A 21,863-nucleotide genomic window follows, 5' to 3' on the forward strand; every position below is an offset into this window, starting at 1 on the left:
TTGATGAAGGAGTGTTAAGACCGATTAGGACTGATTCAGGTGAAATGTGGTGTATTAAGGAGGATTAAGGTGAGGATTAATGAGGATTAGAGGGGATTAAGGTAGATGAACGAGGGTTAAGGTTGTAAAGCCTACTATAACCTTAATCCACACTAATTCTCCATCCACCTTAATCGGTCTTAATCCTCCTTAATGCACCGTAATCCTTCTTAATTCACCATAATCCACCTCTATCCTCCTTCATCGGCCTTAATGCACCGTAACCCTCCTTAATGCTCCTTAACCCTCCTTAATAACTCCTAATCCTCCTTCATTCACTTATTTCTACCCTAATCCACGATAATCCTTCTTAATGCACCATAATCCACCCTAATTCACCTTCATCGGCTTTAATCCACCCTAATCCTCCTTGATGCAATTTAATGCTCCTTAATTCACCCTATTCCTCCTTCATTCACTTTAATCCACCCTAGTACACCATAATGCTCCTTAATACACCTGAATCCATTCCAATACAGCTTCATCAACCTAAATCCACCTTAATCCACCTTGGGACCCGATGTTTAACTCGGATATACTCTAGTGCACAATAAAGATGCAGTTACCCCTTGACCTATATGGTATACCATATGGGCAAGAATCGTATATATACGATTCTTGCCAGTAAATAAATGATACGATATACCGGCCGTACGATCTAATTATAGTCCTGAGTCCCCACGCTTTGTGCAAAACGAGAACGGGATTTGTGCATGCAAACGCAGTTGTTCATCCTGTTCGCGAACACTTAATTGAAAGTGCAATATGTCTGAGAGAGGTGTATCGTGCGCTCTCCGATCCACCAGAGTGGACATCTGTACTTGATGATTTGGGTCTCGTTGAAAAACTTTTAACTCAGCTGTAGCCAAAGTGTGGGCAACAAGTGTTATGCCTGCAACCCGTGACTTTAAATGTCAAAGTCTGCAATAAAGAAAAAATAAACCCGACAGTGGTTTAAGCGGTTAGCGTGGTGGTCTCGCAACCAGGAGGTCGGTGTTGGATTAATCCGCAGCCCGACAAGCAATTTTTTTTATTTTCGCGCGGCTTGACTTTTTCGTACGGCAACAACGACGCCGACACGACTGAGGAAGTACAAGCTTCGCTTGAAAACTAAGTGCCATTCCACTCTGTAAAGAAGGATGACCAGCGCAGCTGTGTATGTGGGTTCCTCAATGGCGAACTGCACCTCCGACGTGGGTCGGCCCGGCATTGCACTTTCTTCGGCATTTTTTTTTTTCTACACGCGGACAGAATAGTAGGGAAAGTAGCCCTTAACAGCTTCGCTGTGAATTTTATAAAATAGTGAAAGACGGGCGATTATGCGGCAGTTAGCTAGTGGAATAAGTGCTAGGTTAGTTTTCATTACGTTCATACTCGCGGTGCGGTTATAATTAGAATAGATTAATGTGGATGACGGAAGAGTAAGGTAAATTAAGGTAAACTATAGTGGATTAAGGTCCTTAAAGTCGACTAAGGTGGATGGAGGAATATTAAGATGGATTAGGGGGATCAAGATGCATTGGGGTGGATTAAGGAGGATTGAGTTGCATCAAGGTGGAATACAGTAGGGTTTACAAGGCTTCCGCCTTCGCGTCTCTTAGGCGATAGCTAAGGACACCTGGGACCTTCTTTTGTGTTGTGAACCGGTTAATTAGATGCTATAGAACTAAATGCGATGCGTATAATTGTCGTTATTTTCATTCCATGCAAAGCGTAATCTCATGCAATGTACGCTTATGCACTGCACTGGTTGAAATTTGAATGTCACGCAATGTTTATGTTTATGTCTTTACGGCGTTGACGAACTATGCGGAAATGCTGACTGCGAATGCACACTGTCAGATGATGGCGTAGTGACGTCACGAGGACGCAGATGATGTGTGATGTTTGTCGAGGGAAGAATGGTGCAGAATAGGTGTATGTGCGACATGGGAGACAGTGAGGTTGACTATTATTCGCCAATTTCATTCCTGCGTCCTTGGCCTAATGGGAACCAGCGCGTGCTTAACCTTTTACGCGTAGGGGGCTATCACGCGCACGATTGGTCAAGGCGGCAACGGCAGCCGTCACGGTCAGCAAAGCCTGGAAGGGCTCGCAAAGCACCATAAAAAGTATGCCGCTGTTCCTCCCATCATGCCCGATAATTTCCTGAGCATACTGTTTGCGCACGTTGTGTCCCTTCTCCGTTCGACGTCATGTCATTGTGCGCGCAAAAGTCTCCAAAGATCCCTTCACTTGTCCGGTCATCCGTCCCGCTCATCTCGCATATCCTGCCGCAACCCAGCTCTAAAATTAACGATTTCTGCTAGAATATTGTCGACTATACTCTTCGTTTCTGTGTAGCACTCGCGGTCCGTTCTCCTTTCGACCCTCCACGGGTGCTTGAGTCTCTCGGCACGCTCGCTGCGCGCAAAGCGCGCTCAGGCACTGGCGGAGGTCGCAAGCGCGCCGTGATCGGCACAGCAGTGTGATGTCCCCAGTCGGCGCCTGATGTGGACGAGTGGCGCGTGTGCTCGGCCTGGCCACAGAACAGCTGGCAGGATGTGACGCGCACGTCACAGCCAGGCGTCATCCGCTGCGCTCTTTGGGCCGAGCGCGCAGCTGCGTCGCCGCCTCTGCGGCATGGCTTTCGACGTGCTCTCGTAGCGACCTTTTAAGAGGGAAGAGAGAGGAAATAAATCTCTTTCCACTTTTCCGTTCCCCGAAAACGCGAGCCAATGCGCCTCAGTCGCCGTCGTTGTCCCTGCGCAGCTTCCTTGCCCATCTGATTTCTCCTGAATCGAGGTTTGAATTAACCTGTAATTTCGAGCAACTCCGGTACAGTTCTTGTGTCTTCTGCTCGCGCGTGTGAGTGGGTCAGTCGACAAACGAAAAAAATTAAAAAAGGCACCGACGAGACACCATGTCCGACAACATGGAGCTCAAGGACGCGGCCACCACGGGCGTATCGTACGGAACAGTCGAGTCCACGCTGGTGAACCGGCGCAAGGGGGCCTTCAAGAGCGTCTGGGACGATGACAGCGACTCAGACTCTGCAGACGAGGACAACGACAAGGATAAGAAGCCGCGCATAAGGTCAGCTCTGCCGTAATGCTATTCCACTGCTCTCTAGTGATGTGAGTCGCAACGTAACGGCTCTCCAGGTGTACTGACGTCATCTCACAGGGGCATTTCTTTTTTTTTTCATTCTATAGTGGAAGCGCCTTCGCGGGACGACTTGCAGGACCGTATTAGTTCTGTATAAAGATACTGCTGTTTTCAAGGGGTTAATGTGATTATTATCAAATTTCGCCAAATGTTCGCCCATGCTGCGGTTAATGTGTCTGTATGGGCGTCTGCAGAATGGTCATCGCGTGGCTTACCAAGTGGTACAGTCGGTATTTGTTCCTGTTAACCGCTCAACGAAACAGCGTCCAAAGTTCTTGTTAAATCTGCACACTGTCTCTAACTGTACTTCATGGAGGATTTTCACTGCGGCCAATTCGCACAAGCCTCATTTCTGTTACCACCAGCTAAAAAAAAAAAAAAAGAAGAACCACTAAAGCATTTATTAAGGTCTCCGTTTTGAATGGACGGATTAACTAGCCGCGTGCTTTGTAAAAAGAATTATATTTACAATATTTCTCCCTTAGATGGTCAGTGTCATACATTGTTGGGAAAGTTTCAAACACGCCTAACCTAAAATAAAGGCGTGTTTGGCACGTTGTGGCATTTATTGCTTTTCTTTTCTTTCTTACTGCAGAACGAACGGAAATAAAGTAACCGAGCTGCGTCACAAGAGGTCAACTCTTCCCACTCGTATAAAGCTAAAACCGAACAGCATATATTTAAACATGTACGGCATAATATGTTGCATAGTCTTTTGCAAACAAGCTTGCCTACATACGTGAGAGTTAGAAGCTGAATTAGTTGGTTTACGTCCAGCACGGCGAACGGCGCATACCATGGGACAGCGGGCGTGATACCGACATGCAGCGCACCTGCGCTGTGCGCACATCTCTTGTCCCGTCGTCCGCATTGTTCGCCATGCTGCCCGCCACCTAATCCAATGTGTATGCAGGTATACCCTCGCACCTTAGGAGGGTTAGGTTTATTACCCTTGGTCTATAGCGTTTTTAAATAATTACATAGCTTCTTTGGTGGTTTACACATAAGTATGGCGGATATTTCTCCAGAATAAGAACGAAGCTTTTCGCGTATATTTCCTTCGTTTCACCATTTCGTTTCCTCTGCAGCACCGGTTCTAGAAAGGCGTTAGGCTTTGCCTGACTCCACTTATATGCCACGTACATCAGTACATGTGCGGGTGCGCTCGCTTAAATGTTACAGTAACCTGGGACTTATATACTGAAACAAAATTTGGCCCTGAAGTTTCGCTTTCTCTTTGTTGTGTTTCTCTCGTGCTATTATTTGTAGCCATACAACCCTACTTCTTCCGTCTTTTTTCAAGTGACGTTCACAATCGCATATTCTTTAGATAGAGAGATAACAAAGAGAGGAAAGGCAGTGGTTATGATGGCCGACATATCAGCGTGCTCCAGTCATGGATGTCAGGAATCCTAGCGCTCGTTGTACACCACTTCTCAATATAGCGACCACTGCCTTTCTCTCCAGACAGTGTTAAACCGGCTGCACTTAGAACATTTTCTGAGACGAACATTTTTGGACTGTGGCCAGATCTTTTAGAGAGGAGAAGTGGGGGTCTACCTTGCGCAGCTCCAGGCCCGAATTTCAGGAGAACGAATGCTGGGGTTTTAGGTGCCAAAAACACGGTTTGATCTTGAGACACGCCGTAGTGGGGGACTCCGGATTAATTTCGACGCCCAGGCGACCTTTGACGTGTCCCCAATGCACGGGACACGGGCGTTTATTGCATTTCGCCCCCACCGATGCGCGGCCGCCGCTGCCGGGCTTTGATCCTGCGACCTCGTCTTAGCAGCGCAGCACCACAGCCGCCAAGCCACCGCGACGGGTCAACGTAAGGTGGTCATCCTGGGGTAGGCTGAGATGGTGGCGGAGGACTAGCTCGATTAGGCCCCTCCCCCTCTCTACCCCGCTGCCCTTTTTCATTTTAAAAGATAAATAAAGTTGTTACTACTGCAACAACCACTTCGATGGCGCTGAAAGCAATTACCGCGCTCCTGCAGTATTTGAGGTGCACCGACCAGGATCCAACGCTCATGTTTGTCCTTCTTTCGCTAACACATCATTCTTATTTTTTTTTCTTTTCTTTCCGCACCCGAGTACTTCGCGCTGCAAAAATCACGCCTGATCCACTCTGTCGACTACCTCATCATAATCTACGTTATTTTGTCGTCGTTAGGCAGCGTCGTCAACATACATTCAGCATCGCTATTGGGCAGAGAAAAAAAAGAAGGCGTTGCCCGCAGCCACCGCCACGACTGGGTTTCGAGCCCATGTCTCTGACGAGGTTTGCATTTAGGAGTCGGGTGCACTCGCCACTGCGCTAAATCGCAACAGCAGTGACGGGAAAATAGTGAAACGTATTGCGCGCCACACAGAATGTCAGAATGGCAGTGTCTGTGCACGTATATCGGAGGCCAGAACAAGCAATACTGCAGCGGGCGAGGATGACATTGTGTGCATCGCACGGAAGTTGTTCTTGAGAAGATGGCGATGTGTTGGCGTGTAATTCTTCGTCGTCATGTTCGTAAAAGCAACGTCGGCGGCAGAAAAGTGGTGCAGATGACAATGATGATGACGGACTTCAAACATGACACATGCCCACAATGGGATACGGCAGTTGGTGGAAAACAACGTCAAATGTATGGGTATCACCATCGATTGGTCATTGCCAGCAAGACGTCGCAACGACACTACGACACGGTTTTTACCTAGTGTATCATACGATTCACAATCGCCAACTGCTCCGTATGTCAGCACGGCAAATGAACAGGAGAAAAAAATCGCTCAAATGTCGTAGATGGCACTGCATCATATCGCTCCAATGTTTGCTGGTGGGCTATGTATTGTTCGTGGCGCCTTCTTCGTAGCAGTGTTAAAGTGCGCACAAAGCGTAGGAAATTTCTTTCGTGACATCACTTGTAGAAGCAATTTTGGCCTCATCAGTCCCAAGCGGAGATCTCAGCGGTGACCAAAAATCCCCAGCGGTGTCCTTCAAGACGACTCAACGAGCCGGAAAAGCGAGGCGCCTTTAACACAGCAACTGCCTCATCACCGACGGCTTAAACGTTGACTAAAAACAGTGAATTTAAAAAAATTGTAAGGGAACGTTATATCTAAAAGCCATCTCAGATGCAACGCTGCCTCCACATTCGGCGGTTGGGCCTGCAGGCTTCGGCCGGCGCCTACCGGCGATGCCGAAGCCTACCCTCCCGCACACACACACACACTTAACGTGTCACTGCCAGCGTTTTGTCGCCCACGTCATTTGAGGCTTCTTTTTAATTGCCTCGACCTTTCCGCTTAAAATTTTATTGTGGCTAATAGCTTGCTGCATCATTGTTGGCGCGGACATGCACGCATTTTAATTCATACTTTGCTTTATTTCTACAATCCTTAAAGAAAGGAGAACAAGCGCATTAGAAGTAGCGGCGGCTGCCTCATCCGTATTTTTTCACTTCAACATTGTTTTAAGTTTCCACTGTAAACACCGTGCACATACACAACATATTCAAATATATACACAGGACAAAGTTTATTATATTCTTAAACAGAAGGAGATAGCCAATTAACAATTATTGCTAAAGGTATGGATAGCTTATGCCTAGAGAATGACTATGTTGCTGTATGTTCACCTCGTTTCAAAATTCTTTGCGTTCTTTTTTGTCCCTGAAAAAAACCTACAGATTTTAGTGACCCCTTCGACAATCTTTTATCAACAGCGTGGAAAATGCACCCGAATGATATGTGTCTCAGTATCGCTTCTCTCTCCAGTAATCAGAGCTAACGAATAATTAAAAAATACACTTCTAATTATTTGCAGCATTTATTAGTGATGGAAACATCGTCACTTGCACGCAGAGGTCATAAATATATACAGGATGTCCCAATTAACTATCACGCACCAAGATTTAAAAAAAAAATATAGCAATGCGTTACTCGAAGAAAACCTCGTGCATATTGTTTCCGGTACAGTGGGGTAGCCGCCAGTAATTTTTTCGTCACTAATATTTGATAAGGCAATTGTAATTGATTATCTAACTCGAGACGTACTATCATAATTATCAAAGTGTCAATGAGGCACAACCAAGGGACACCTAACTGCGGTATTTTCAGCAACGTACTAATTGCGCACAAAATTTTTCCTACTGATAAATAAACCTTGCTAAATATGGCTCCGACCCGCATCATAAAGCAGCGCCCTTAATTGAGCAGGCTCCTTCTGAGTTAGCCAGAACTGAATGAAGGAAATAAATAAAAATGTCACCGCCAAAGCAAGCACTCCGTACAGATGGTTAACCACCGAAGCGGAAACGTGCGGCCCCTGCCTTTATCACTGGGTTAATCCAGACGGTGCGTTAAAAGACGGCAGCTGCCGGATCCTCGGCACGCTGCTGCTTGCGCTCGGCTGCACGAGCCAGTTCTTGTGCGCGGGCTGCAGCATCGGGACGGTGTAGACGAGCTCGCTCCCGGTTCTGCTCACGACCTTGCTGATCGAAAGCTCCCTGATCCTCAGGAGTACGTATGAAGCGTGGCCTACCCATTTCGGAGCCGGAGAGAAACTGTAGTCAAACCGTCATGCTAGCGTGCGGGACGTGGCCGCCCAGGTACCTGTTTCCAAGCCACCAGTTTGGAGGATTCTAAACGACGGCCTTTCACCCGTGCCACCACAACCAGCACCAATGCTTGGAAGATAGGGACCTGTAGAATCGTTTAGATTTCTCGAACTGGGTCTTCACAAAAGCCGATGAGTCACCGGACATTTTGAGCAACATCATGGGCACAGATGAAGTCAATTTACATAGGAATGCCCAGCCAAATTTTATAATGCACACTATTGTAGTGACTACAATGCATACTGTGTAAAGCACAATCGCCACCGGTACCAGTGGTCGTCCAATGTGGGGTGCGGAATTTACGCCGGTGATATAATCAGTCCCATCTTCTTCGATCACTCACTGACTGGAAAGCCATACGTGGACGAAATCCTTGAAGGAGTGGTGGATGAGTTTCTCAGCGAAGTCACGTCTTCCACTTCTGTCGTATCAGCAAGATGGAGCACGAGCACACAGCAGCAGCCGAGCACGAAACTGACTGGATGCGACTTTTCATGCGCCATAGAATGAAAGGCACGGGCCTGTAAGTTGGCCCGCTAGGTTACTTGACCTCTCTTCACTCGATTTTTTTCTTTGGTATTATGTGAAAAACCGTGCTTACATGATCGAGACGGACGTCAGATTAGCTCATGACAAGGATAACGGACGTCTGCCGTAGAATTCGAGCGTCGGTAATCGAGAAAGCCACTGAAGATCTGATAAAGCGGACTCAGTACTGCGCAGCTGCAGAAGGAGACCTATTCGAACACGTCCTCTAGGCAGCAGCTGGTGTTCAACGGCGCTTACGAATTCATAGATAATAAGGGCACATTGAAATTTAATGTTTATTTATGCAGGCGTCCCGATGGCCAATTCGGCTCATTTAGAAGTGGTTATTTATTTTCTTGCACGCATCGGTTTTGCCTTTCCTCAACACGTGGGTTGCTTCCCTGTCTGTTTATTTCGCTTTTATTTTATGCCATGAATCTGTTTCTGGAGCACGTATACACTCTCATGAAAAACAAAACCATCGCTTTAATTTTGTTTTGGGCCGAAGCAAGTTTCTGGCGCGAAATATAGCTGCGTGCGCACTCTGTCGATGCGTTGCGAGCAAACACCATTCCAGCGCACAATTGAACAAGGACGAGAAAAGAAAGACAACACGAACGCCGGTTTTCTTTTCTCGTCCTTGTTCAATTGTGCGCTGGAACGATGTTTCATAATGCTAATCATAACCAACTAGCCCAGCTGTCCATACTTGCGAGCAAAGCCGGGATTTTGAAACATGCTATGCCTATTACATTGCTTTTCGCGTTTCGTGCCTGGTCAGAGCGGCGCTTCGGCCGCGTTATCAAGGGGCTTTTGTTATCAATGTGATAGTAAGTAACGGATAGTGACAGATAATAAGTGTGACGTAGAGAGGAAGTAATAGCTGCAAAGCCGCGAAACCTGCTGTTGGTGCTCCTTCCGTACCATTATCAAGGTGATGCGCTGTCTCTTCGGGTTTGAGACAGGCACTGAAGTTGCTTTCACTCAGCTAATTTGAGGGCGCTCTTTATGATGCGAATAGGAGCGCAGTCCTTTTTTGTGGTTTTTTTTCATATGTCGTGAGGTTTGTTTGCCATTCGGTGAAAATTGCACGCAATTAGTACGTTGCTGAAAACACAGCAGTGAGATGTAATTTGGGTGTGCCTGGAAGTGCCTACAAATACCTCATTGACACTTTGATAATTAGGACAGTACTTATCGAATTAGATAATTCATTGCAATTGTCGAATTAAATTTCAGGAACAAAAGAATTACTGGTGGATACTCCACTGTACTGGGAAAAAAATATTGGAGGACGCTTGAGCTGCGCCTTCATAAGAGTGGAACGCGATAGCGTCATCGCACCCCGTTCGCACCGCCCACTCATTCGCTCGGCATGCTCTTGAGTCACACAAAGACATAGTTTTCATATACAGCACTTCTAAGTCCACAGCACAACTTTGGAGCATCCTCGCACCAGTCCCCGCACGGCCCCAATGCGCTCAAACGAGACGAAGGGGAGAAGCGGGCGAGTGGCGCGCCGGCTGTCGGGGCAGCGCCGTACATTGTGAGGAGGGGGTCTTCTGTGTTTGCTGCAAGATGGCTCTGCATGTGCGCCAAGCGCAGAAGAAATGTAGCGGAAACGTACTTCGCTACTCGTTTAACTGCGACTTCTGTAATTTACGTGCTCATAATTACCAATATACACCGCAGTATAACTTTCTACGGCACGTTTCTAAGGCAACACCGCATTAACTAGAGGCGTTTTTGTCGCGCTTTGAACCAACGAGCTCATGGCTGAGTGGTAGCGTATCCGTATCACACTCAGGAGACCCTGGTTCGATTCCCACCCAGCCTACTTTGCAAGCTGTCTTTATTTATGAATTGCCTTCCCGGATTTTTCGCTCATGGCTGACGCCGACGACACCGGCTTTTCTGCGACAAGAGCTCCTTAACGCTGTCGCGTCAATATGCACTAGGTTTTCTTCGAGGATCGCAACTGCTCTTTCTTTTTAGGTCTTGGTGCATGATAGTTGGAGCATCCTGTATAATTCCCTCAGTAACCGAAATGAGGCCAAGCCGGATTCACTCGAAATCATAATCAACAGCAGTCATGCACAGGAGCGATTATGCTCGGACTCAGAAAAAAGAAAGACAGAGAGAAGCTGCAGTTCCGCCGGAAAGGCGAAGCAGTATTAGTGATAGCGAAGTATACGACATTTACACGAAGGAAGATTAGTCCACCGAGAGGCGCCAGATTCTTGTTGGTGGGAGCAGACTCGAGTTGTTCACTGATGTGACGGCCTTATATGAGAATTTACAAGACCTTATAGTAGGAGACAGTTCAATTTCACAACCCGAGTCACACGAAGTTTCTTCAACTCCAAGAAATATATATATATATATATATATATATATATATATATATATATATATATATATATATATATATATATATATATATATATATATATATATATATATATATATACATGGGGTTCGGAAAGCTGGTCAGGCCCCAGCCCCCTCCGGAACAATCAAAACTTTCCACCCATGGATGCTTTGTCTCATACGCCCCCAAGCAATGAGCGGCAACGGAGCCACTATGGAAGGAGACGACGACGACGGGCGCGTTCGCACACTTGCGCCGAAGGGCGCCAACGAGCTAGTTCGCGGGCTGTGCGCGGACGACGGAAATGCGCTAGCCAAATACAGCTTCGCTGTAAAATAAAGTAAGGAACTAACCAACGAAAAGTAACAGACGGTGGGACTAAATAACATTACGAAGAACCCACACCGAACACATTAACGAAGTCAGAAAGTAATTCAAGAGACTTCCAAGTGTGTGTGGCACTTGGTAGCATCTTCGGGCTCCATGTCAAAAAATAAGAATGAGAAAAATAAAAAAAGTTGATTGTCACGCAGGCTTTCGCCTTCATCCTATCTAGCCTACGCTAAATAGTATGAAGGCGAAAGCCCGGGCGCTCACGAGACATTCATTAAATTACTTGACATTCTCATTCGAATGCATTGTTACTTCCTGTTGATTGTTTTTTCCCACCAAAGGTCATGAGTTCGAGTGCCTTAACTAATCCTACCGTAATCAACTGTGTTCGAGTGCCTTAATTAAATATATTTGAGTTATCTGTGCCTTCATTTATTTCGCCCTAATTAACAGCAAAGGGCCTGGGTTCGACTCCCACCAGAAGTCGAGGGTTTGATTGCTACCAAAGGTCGTGGGTTCGAGCACATTAATGAACTCTATCCTAATAAAACTGTGCCTTAGTTAACTTTGTTTTATATAAAAACGGAGGTCGAGGGTTCGACTCTGACTAAAGGTCGTGGGTTCCAGTGCCTTAATTAACTCTATCTTAATTAACTGTACCTTAAGTAACTTTGCTTTAATTTAAAACCAGAGGTCCAGAGGTAAAACCAGAGGTAATTTAAAACCGCAGGGGCGTCTGCGTCAACAGGCGTTTTGGTGCGTTGCGACACCACGTACCCGAGCACACGAGGGTTGGACCCACCCGCGTCTCACCGTGCGCGGTTTAGCCGTGTCCGGGGAAGAGGGTATACTGGGAGTTGAGCCAATGTCGGAGGCGTGGACCTGTAAGGCCTCTCGGTGGCGGCAACAAACCCTTTGGCCTCGGCTTCACGTAGACGGCACCCCCTGACTGACCCACCCGGGAGAAATCGGTAGTTGTCTTTTCCTGTCTCTCTCTCTCTCGTCCTCCAACCTTTGTCTTTCTCTCTCGCTTTCCATCTATCCTATCTTCTCTCCACTCCGTTTTACTTCCAATTCTCGAGGCAGCAAGGGTTAACCTGCTGGTGTAGTTTATCCAACCTTGGGTCTATTATATTAGGTTATAGTAGCCATGTACAGCTGGCGTCTGCGTTTCCTTCGGGCCTCGTAGCGTCCCCTTGTTCGGCTCTGTGGTTTGTGGCTGGCATAGCCACCGAATATCCAAGAAACTCTAGGGCAGATTCTTTTCCCCCCTTACTACATCGCCCTCAGAAAAGAAGGCGCACGTTTCAATTTACTTTCCGAAGCAGTGCCCCAAATTACGTGAAATACCACGTCATCATAGCGTAGGAATCACTTCTGCAAGGAAGCTTTACCAATTTTTTGTGGCAAAGAGCCTCGTGCAAAAACTTGGACCAGCCTACAAGGCTTCAAAGATGTCTATTGGAGATCTACTCCTACAACTGAAAGAGAAATAGCAAGTTGAGAAGCTTTCGGATGTCACTAGTCTAGGTAATATAGCAGTGACAATTTCACCCCAATGCTCGTTAAACACGAGCAGGGGCGTGATCTCCGAGGAAGACTTCATAAATTTGAGTGATGAGTGACCCCTTGAGGGTTTCCAGGAGCAAGGAGTAATAAAAGTCCAAAGAATCGTCCTTCGACGAAACGATCAAGAAATTCCTACAAAGCATGTCATTCTTACATTTGCCACCAACGCATTGCCCAGTTCCCTTGAGGCTGGATATGTCAAGGTCAATGTCAGGCAGTATGTTCCCAATCCGAGACGATCTTTTAAGTGTCAAAGGTTTGACCATGCTTCTCCTTCGTGCAGAGGCAAAGCAACACGAGCAAAGTGCAGCAGTAACGATCATGACTCCCAAAAAATGTAATCCTCCCTCACATTGCACAAACTACAAAGATGATCACCCTGCCTACTCATGGTCGTGTTCCGTTTGGAAAAAGGAAAAGGAAATCATGACAATCACAGTAAAGGAAAAGATATCATTCTATGAAGCCAGGAAACGTTTATCGCACCTACCTAAACTCAGAGCGCTTCTGACAGAGCAATGGACGTCGATACCAAAACACGGGTGACACCGAAGTACCAGCGCTCTCTCGAGCGCGCAAAGAGGGATAAACTCCCAGCAACCACTCCAAAGAGCGACACGTAACCTAACGGTTACCGTTTTTATCCATAGTCGGTTTTAAATATATGTCACCTATAACCTGTATTTAAGGATCAATGTCTATTTAAAGATTCTCGGTTCTGTTCCATCATGGCTTTTATTGTACAGTGGAACTGCAGAGGTCTACTCCATAACTTAGGCGACATAAAATACATCATAAATAGCTTCTCCCCAGTTGCCTTTTGTTTGCATGAAACAAATCTAGGCACCCAAGACCAGAATTTTTAAGAGGTTTTTCCGTCTTTCGAAAAGATTAGGAAAACACCAAACGACTGTCTGGAGGAGTTGCCGTTGTCGTGAAAGGTGGCACGGCCACCCGAAAAGTTAAACTGAACACTCGTTTCGAAGCGGTTGCCGTAACTATTCTCTCGTTTAAAACTATAGCAGTATGTTCTTTGTACTTACCACCTAACGAAAGTGTAAATGTGAAAGAACTTGAAAAACTGATTGAACAGCTACCGGACCCTTTTACGCTGGTAGGTGATTTTAACGCCCATTGTACTCTTTAGGGAAGCGAGAAAACAGGCGAAAGAGGACAACTCATAGTAGATTTTATTTTGTCTAACTACATCTGTCTTTTAAATTCAGGAGCACCTACTTATTTTTCACCTACATCACGTAACTTGAGCTGTCTTGATTTAGCTCTCTGTTCAGCTTCTCTTTTCATTGATTTTAACGGGGAAGTGTTGGACAATCCATAGAGCAGTGACCACTTACTTGCCATAATCAAAATGGCATCAACTTTACCCATCATCACCTGTAGGCCGCGTCGTGGGAAAATCAAACTGGCAGACTAGCCACTTTTCACAGAAACAGCCATACTTGAAGAACGTTTTTCAACCCATCTAGGTGTCGATGAGATTAATCAAGCATTTACTAATTGTATAATCAGGGCAGCTGAAAGAGCTATACCCCAATCTACTGGAAAACATCGAAAGAAACTAAACCCATTGTGGACAGAGGAATGTACCGTAGCAAAATAAAAGAACAGAATAAGGCCTGGGGCAATCTTGGCAGATACCCCATTTGCAACAACTTTCTTGACTTCAAACAGAAAAAAAGTCCATCCACGATACATTCGTAGACAAACCGAAAAAGACTCTTGGCAGAAATACGTCTCCTCAATAATAGTTCATTCACCTACAAATGCTTGCGGGAACAATTAAAGGAATTCAGAGGGGATTACTCACCCTACACAATTCCTTTACTCTCATATCCTGGTACACAAACAACACTCGAAGAACAAGCAAACATTCTGGGTGAACACTTATACACAGTATCACGTTCAGCCAACTACATGGACACATTAACATACAAAAACTTTGCTTACAATTGACAAGAACTTTATTGAGGTATACTGAGGAACATGATTGGGTGAAAACTGTTGAAAAACAAAGATTACCAACAACAGGTGCACCCGATCTACCGTGCAATGCTCCCCTCACACTCCCAGAATTAAAGAATGTACTTTCGGCTGGAAAGAACACTGTAGTTGGTATGGACTGCATCCACTCTATCATGCTTGGCCATCTGCCAGAAACCTCATTAAAAGCATTACTAAAATTATTTAACAATGTTTGGGAAACTGGTGAAATTCCAAGAACATGGAAAAATGCCCTAATTATAGCTTTTCTAAAATCTGGAAAACCCCCAACATCACCCAGCAGCTACCGCCCCATCGCTAGTTGTTTGGCAAAGTGGTACGAATCTGTTGTGAACACCAGACTTTTACCCTCGAAACGGGAAATTTCTTAAACATACGTAAATGTGGTTACAAAAAGGGTTGTTCTACAACGTATCGCCTGGTCTGATTAGAACATGAAATACGCGATGCCTTTTTACACAAACAACTCTGCCTAGCTATCTTTTTCGACTTGGATAAGACATATGAAACCACATGGAGATTCGGCATTTTGAGAGATTTGGCAGACTTCGGGATTTGGGGGCAAAATGCTGAGGTGCCTCTCTGACTTTATATCCGATCGAATATTCCAGGTGCCTCTTGGCAGAGTGCTGTCACGTGTATTCACCCAAGAAAACGGTGTACCTCAGGGCTGTATTTTAAGTACAACACTGTGTGTGGTTAAAATGAACTCTGTTAGCAAGGCCATACCATCTACCTTCATGTATTTATGTTGATGATCTCCAAATTGCTTTCCACGCATCTAACATAACAACATGCGAACGGCAGATCCAAATTACTCCAAAGAAATTGACACAATTGGCTAATAGCTTCCGTTTTTCTTTGGTAAAAACTGTTGCCGTGATGTTCTCTAAGAAGAGGGGCTTACAACCGGAACCCTTCCTGAAACTAAATGAAATGGTACTGCCAGTTAAACAAGAACACACGTTTTTAGGGGTCATATTCAATAAAAAGTTAAATTTTCTTTAACACGTCAATAACCTAAAGGTTCAAACAAATAAGGCACTCAATATCCTAAAAGTCTTGTCGTGGAAGCACTGGGGTTCTGACCGTAAATGCCTCCTACATATTTATCGTTCTTTGGCACGTAGTATGCTGGACTATGACTGCACATCATATGGTTCAGCCAGATAATCGTACCTTCAGCGGTTAGATCCCGTGCATTATAAAGGACTACGCTTAGCAACTGGTGCCTATAGGACCTTTGCCCATACGCAGTTTGTATTCCAAGAGTAACGAGCCGTCCTTAGATCACAGAAGAGCGTAACTCATGTTGACATACCTTATGAAAGTTCGCTCATCACGAGAACATATTTGTCATGACGTTATCACGCACTGCGACAAACGACTACACTACACAAACAAGCCAAATACTACAAGACCACTCATGCTTAGATTTGAAGAAACATGCCGTGACCAGAACGTCCCTGCTGAAGCACTTTCTGTCATGCAAAGGCCAACTAAAATAGCTCATTGGAACAATTTCACGAAATTTCTAGATTTTTCATTGACACATATGAAAAAACAAGATACGCTTCGGGAAGACATACTACAGGAATTTTGAACCGTGGAAGGCACTTACGACACTTACACAGAATTTTACACCGATGGCTCGAAGATGCCCATTTATGTCGGAAGCAGCGTAGATGAAGGTACACGGGAACACACAGTAAGACTACCACAATTTGTATCAGTTTTCACTGCTAAGTGAAAGCGATGGCAGTACAAATGATTATAACCGCCAGACACAAAAAAAATCTATAATTTATACAGATTCTTTAAGTGCACTTAAGGGCCCGAATAGACAATTACAGTACGAACCCATCATAGGCGACATCCTACATATGCTAACAAACCTAAATAAAGACCAGGCCGTTCGTTTCTGCTGCGTCCCAAGCCACGCTGGGATCCCCAGAAATGAAAAAAGAGATGAATGTGCAGCAACGGCAAGAAATATAAATGTTTCAAAAGTTAACATACCTGTTAGGAATGAGATTCAAGCTGCTTGCAAGGCACTGCTGTCTAACTGGCAACGTGAATGGCAGTCGAAAGATAATAAACTTCAACTCATTAAACCTGTCCTTGGGGAGTGCCATCATGCTACCATCAGGAACGCTTCATCAAAGTAATTCTTTGTCGACTTTGGATAGGCCACACACGAATCACACATCACTACTTATTGAGAGAGGAGGAACAACCAACATTTGACAAATGCCATGAACCGTTAACAGTAATACACATTCTAATCACATGTCCACATCTCGAAACGCATAGACAAATGTACTTCCGTGTATTGTACAAGTAACACACCCAATTGCACCTGATGTTGATGCTAGGAAATAGATGGTGCATTTATATTTCTGACTGGTCTGACCGGCTTTTTAGACGAAACGTATTTTTTTAAGTAAGCTTTAATAAGTGCAGGGTATGCTGCATTTACTAACGAAGTGTTATCACCCTGTGTCGGGCGCAGCATAACCTTAGTCGCTTTTGCGCCATTAAACCCAATTTAACTAACTAAAACCAGAGGCCGATGGTTTCACTCTGACCAAAGGTCGTGGGTTCGACTTCTAGTAGTGGTCGTAGGTTCGACTCCCATTAATTTAGGTGTCATTGAATTTTGGTGCCATAACGCCCGGTGATCAACTTTTCGATAACGCCGGACATCCGATTTTTCAACCCATGAACCACTTAAGGCTTTCGCCTTAAATCAAAGTTAACACGTAAATCATTTATTTCTTTTTGTCCCTTTACGTCAATCCAGATATTCCATTCTGTAAACAGGAATAAAAGTGAGTCGTTCGTCATCGATGTCGGTATCGCCATCATTGCCGTTGTGTAAAGGCCACCAATAGTGCTGTTTTTGATGGCATTTCGAAGAAACTGTGCCTCATGAGCTCCTATTTAACTGCCTGGCAACGAAGAAGCCGCTTCTCTCGGCATGCACGGCACCGAATATGATAAAGTTTGATGCATTAAAAAAAGATAATAATATCTATCGGACTGCAGGGACCCGAATTTCCATTTAGGACACCAACTTTTTTTAACGAAATGTAGTAGAAAATAGCAGAATTAAAGAAGAAAATAACTGAAGCATCAAGTTACATTTCTGTAACTCAGCAACAGTAGCCGTGTCACCATTCTCTAAAATGCGCTATTGCCTCGGGTGTCATCATCATCATCCGTTTGCGTCGGCAGAATATGCACCTATACTCGCGGACAACTTTCGGTGGCTATGCAGGGAAAGCTATGGGGCCGGAGTGTCTGCACACGTGTTACCGCGCCAAGTAGTCCGCCAGCTTATGACACTGTTTTTTAATGCTCGGAGCAGATGCTGAATCGACGCAGCTCCCACTGGCGACGGTTTCGCGTTTTGCTGAGAAGCGGAAGGGAAAAGCCGCAAAATAAGTAAACCTTTATATTCAGTGGCGTGTTTTGTCTTATTTAATTGCTGTTAATAAGATGTCTATATTTTCTCTTCCCCAGCTTAACCTAACGTGGATTAGAACACGGGACTATTTCCGTAGGCGTTCTCACTTGTGCGCGCTTTGTCTCCGTAGCTTTCTCTTCATAGCCACGGAAAGTTGTCGGCGAGTATAGTCAGACATCCAAGGCAGACAAAGAGTATTGTACGTTGCTTTGAAATACACCACTAAATTGTCAATAAGACTTTTGCAAAACTCTTGTAAACATCGTAACAATGTCAAGTATTCTGTAAACTCATATGTAGTTCTCTGCTTCGTATGCTTTAACAGGCGCTGATTGACGTTTTTTCTTGCAGAATTGCTATTTGTGAACTTCGTATTTAATTTTTTTTAATTGGCCACTTTCCGGAAATTCTTGTAAAAAATTGATGAGTCCGCATATTTCGCAATTAGGCTTTCTACATTTAGTAGGATTCATCGTTTTCTACTAAATTCAACACGTATAAATAAGATCGATTCAGCAGTAGCCTAATGAGAGCGTTTCTGCATTTCACAAGTATACAAATAGTATAAAGGAGATTTATTGGGGTTCGTAGCGACCGCCGGTCCTAGGATGCACCGAGCAGTTTTCGAGCTCGAGCCTCTGCTGCGCGCTTGATGCTGCCGATGCTGCTGACTCTGTGTGCACGTTCGTCATCTTTCTTACAATGGCCCCGCGGAAATAAATGAGCCATCCTGGCGACTTATTTTTCTGGAAGGGCAGTAGAATGGTGATACGGCTTGAGACGCTGAACGTGAACGACTTCGCGGTTACGACGTCGCATGTCGGACGGCGGTGTTAGCGGCTCAACCAGGTAATTGACGGGTGATGTTCTCTCGAGAACGCGGTATGGCCCGTCGTACTTCGGAAGGAGTTTTGAAGCGAGCCCAGGCGTGCGGTGTGGCACTAACAACCAAACGAGAGCGCCCGGGAGAAAAGTGGGAGTCGAGTTCTGGGCATCGTGAACAGCTTTTTGACGGTTCTGGTCGTCCGAGGTGAATCGGCGGGCCAGCTGGCGACATTCCTCGGCGTGTCTGGCGGCTTCCGAGATCGGCCGGCATTCAAATGGGTCCGGCCAGTAGGGCAGAATGGTGTCAGTTGTGTGCGAAGGATGACGGCCGTAAAGAAGGTAAAAGGGTGAGAATCCGGTAGTGGCCTGAGTCGCGGTGTTGTAGGCGTAAGTGACAAACGGAAGAACTAGGTCCCAATTAGAGTGATCAGGTGAGACATACATGGCGAGCATGTCACCAAGAGTTCGATTAAAGCGTTCCGTGGTACCGTTAGTCTATGGGTGATAAGCAGTGCATTTACGATGAACAATGGCGCATTCAGCAAGCAGTCGTTCGATGACTTCAGATAAGAAGGCGCGGCTTCAGTCGCTTAAGAGTTCACGTGGACCTCCGTGACGAAGGAGAAAACGACGAAGTATGAAATTGGCGATCTCCTGCGCTGTAGCATTTGGTAGAGCAGCAGTCTCCGCATAACGGGTTAAGTGGTCTACCGCAACGATTATCCACCTGTTGCCGGTAGGAGTCAACGGAAGTGGCCCGTAGAGATCTATGCCCACGCGATCAAAGGGTCGGGATGGGCATTGTAAAGGCTGGAGTTTACCGGCGGAGTTGGGCGGTGGCGCTTTGCGACGTTGGCACTCATGACAAGAGCGGACGAACTTCCGAACGAAATTGTGTAGAAATAGCGGTGTCGAAGTATTTCGTAGGTCTTGAAGACTCCCGCGTGGCTACACTGAGGGTCGACATGGAACGAGGAGCAGAGCTCTGATCGCAAGATTCTCGGAATGACGAGTAACCAGGTGCGTCCCTCTGGGGCATAGTTGCGTCGATATAGTAGCTGGTCACGAATCGCAATATGAAGAACTTGGCGCCGAAGCGTACGTGACGCCGGAACTTTCGACGCATCCGAGGGAAGGTCTAGCAGAGATGCAGTCCAGGGATCATTACGCTGTGCAGCAGCGATAGTGTCAACGTCCAGAGAGGATAATGTACACTCGCAGGCGGAGTCGTCACTGGCCTTCGGGGGAAGCGGCGATCGGGATAGCGCGTCAGCATCGGAGTGCTTTCGCCCGGAATGGTAAACCACGCGGATGTCATATTCTTGGATTTGCAATGCCCAGCGGGCAAGGCAGCCCGATGGATCTTTGAGCGTCGACAGCCAACATAGTGCGTGGTGGTCGGTCACTACGTCAAACGATCGGCCGTATAAATATGGGTGAAACTTGCCAAGCGCCCACACAATGGACGAACACTCCTTTTATGTAACGCTGTAATTCGTCTCCGCCTTGGTTAACGTGCTACTCGCGTATGCGACGACGTATTCTGTGTGGCCAGGTTGACGCTGTGCCAACACAGCGCCAAGGCCTACACCGCTTGCATCGGTATGGATTTCGGTTGGCGCTTGAGGGTCAAAATGGCGAAGAATGGATGGCGTCGTGAGAAGACGGCGCAAGGTTTTGAAGGCGTCGTCACACGCTGGAGACCATGATATGAGATCTCTAGCGCTGCTAAGGAGCTGCGTGAGAGGCGATATAATTGACGCAAAATTTCGAACGAATCGCCGGAAGTAATAGCAGAGGCCGATAAAACTGCGTAGCTCTTTCATAGTGGTAGGTTTTGGGAACGCAGTAACAGCACGTAGTTTCTCGGGATCCGGGCGAATGTCCTCCTTTGACACGACATGGCCTAAAATTGTGAGCTGACGAACAGCAAATCGACACTTCTTCAGGTTAAATTGCAACCCGGCGTTGGTCAAGCAAGTGAGTACGTGCTGGAGGCGAAGCAGGTGCGTTGCGAAATCAGGGGCGAACACCACAATGTCGTCGAGATAGCAAAGACAGATTTTCCATTTGAGGCCACGCATAACATTATCCATCATTCTTTCGAACGTAGCAGGTGCGCTGCAAAGTCCGAAAGGCATGACGGTGAATTCATACAAGCCGTCTTGTGTAACAAGGGCAGTTTTTGGGCGATCGGCCTCTGCCATCGGAACCTGCCAATAGCTTGACCGCAAATCCAGCGAAGAAAAGAACTCGGCTCCCTGCAGACAGTCCAGAGCATCATCGATGCATCGTAATGGGTAGACGTCCTTCAGCGTGATCTTGTTCAACCGTCGAAAATCAACACAGAAGCGGATGGAACCGTCTTTTTTTGTGACGAGGACCATGGGAGAGGCCCATGGGCTTTGGGAAGGTTGAATGACGCCTCGACGGAGCATGTCATCGACCTGGTCTGCAATGACGCGACGTTCCGTAGCGGACACGCGATATGGTCTTTGTCGCAGCGGTGAGTGAGAGCCAGCGTCGATGTAATGCTCGACCGTCGATGAACGGCCAAGAGATGTTTGCGCAACGTCGAAAGAACGGCGGAAGTGCTGAAGGGCTGCGAGAAGTTGAGATCGCTGGGAGTGCGTCAGATCTTCGGCGATGAATGGGCTGAACACACCAGTCCATGTTGAGTCGGGTACGGAGAGGGTATTCAGTTCATGGACGGCAGTAGAAGGCACTTCGTCGAGGATGGTGACAATTCGTGTTGAATCGACCAACTCGACGTAACCAAGGCATTCGCGGCGGAGTAGTGATAGCGGCGACGAAAGATGATTGTAAATGGGCATCGTGCTGACACCGGCGGCAAGGTCAAGAGCTGCAAAGGGCAAAGGAAGCGCTTTTCTGATAACAAAATGATAAGAGGGCATGAAGAAGACCGTCCCGTCGGATATGGTACTAC

General features: G+C 46.3%; 1 protein-coding gene across 1 annotated transcript in view; it reads left to right on the top strand.

Moving 5' to 3' along the window:
• Positions 1–2,738: 2,738 nt before the first annotated feature.
• Positions 2,739–21,863, top strand: part of LOC142575204 (scoloptoxin SSD14-like) — a 74,264-nt gene continuing 55,139 nt past the window's right edge. The window contains exon 1 of the mRNA XM_075684340.1: positions 2,739–3,114. Coding sequence (XP_075540455.1) covers positions 2,942–3,114 — 173 coding nt within the window. The 5' untranslated portion in view covers positions 2,739–2,941. The remainder of the gene's footprint in view (positions 3,115–21,863) is intronic.

The sequence above is a fragment of the Dermacentor variabilis genome, chromosome 3 (genome assembly GCF_050947875.1).
Source record: "Dermacentor variabilis isolate Ectoservices chromosome 3, ASM5094787v1, whole genome shotgun sequence".
In the NCBI taxonomy this organism is placed as follows: Eukaryota; Metazoa; Arthropoda; class Arachnida; order Ixodida; family Ixodidae; genus Dermacentor; species Dermacentor variabilis.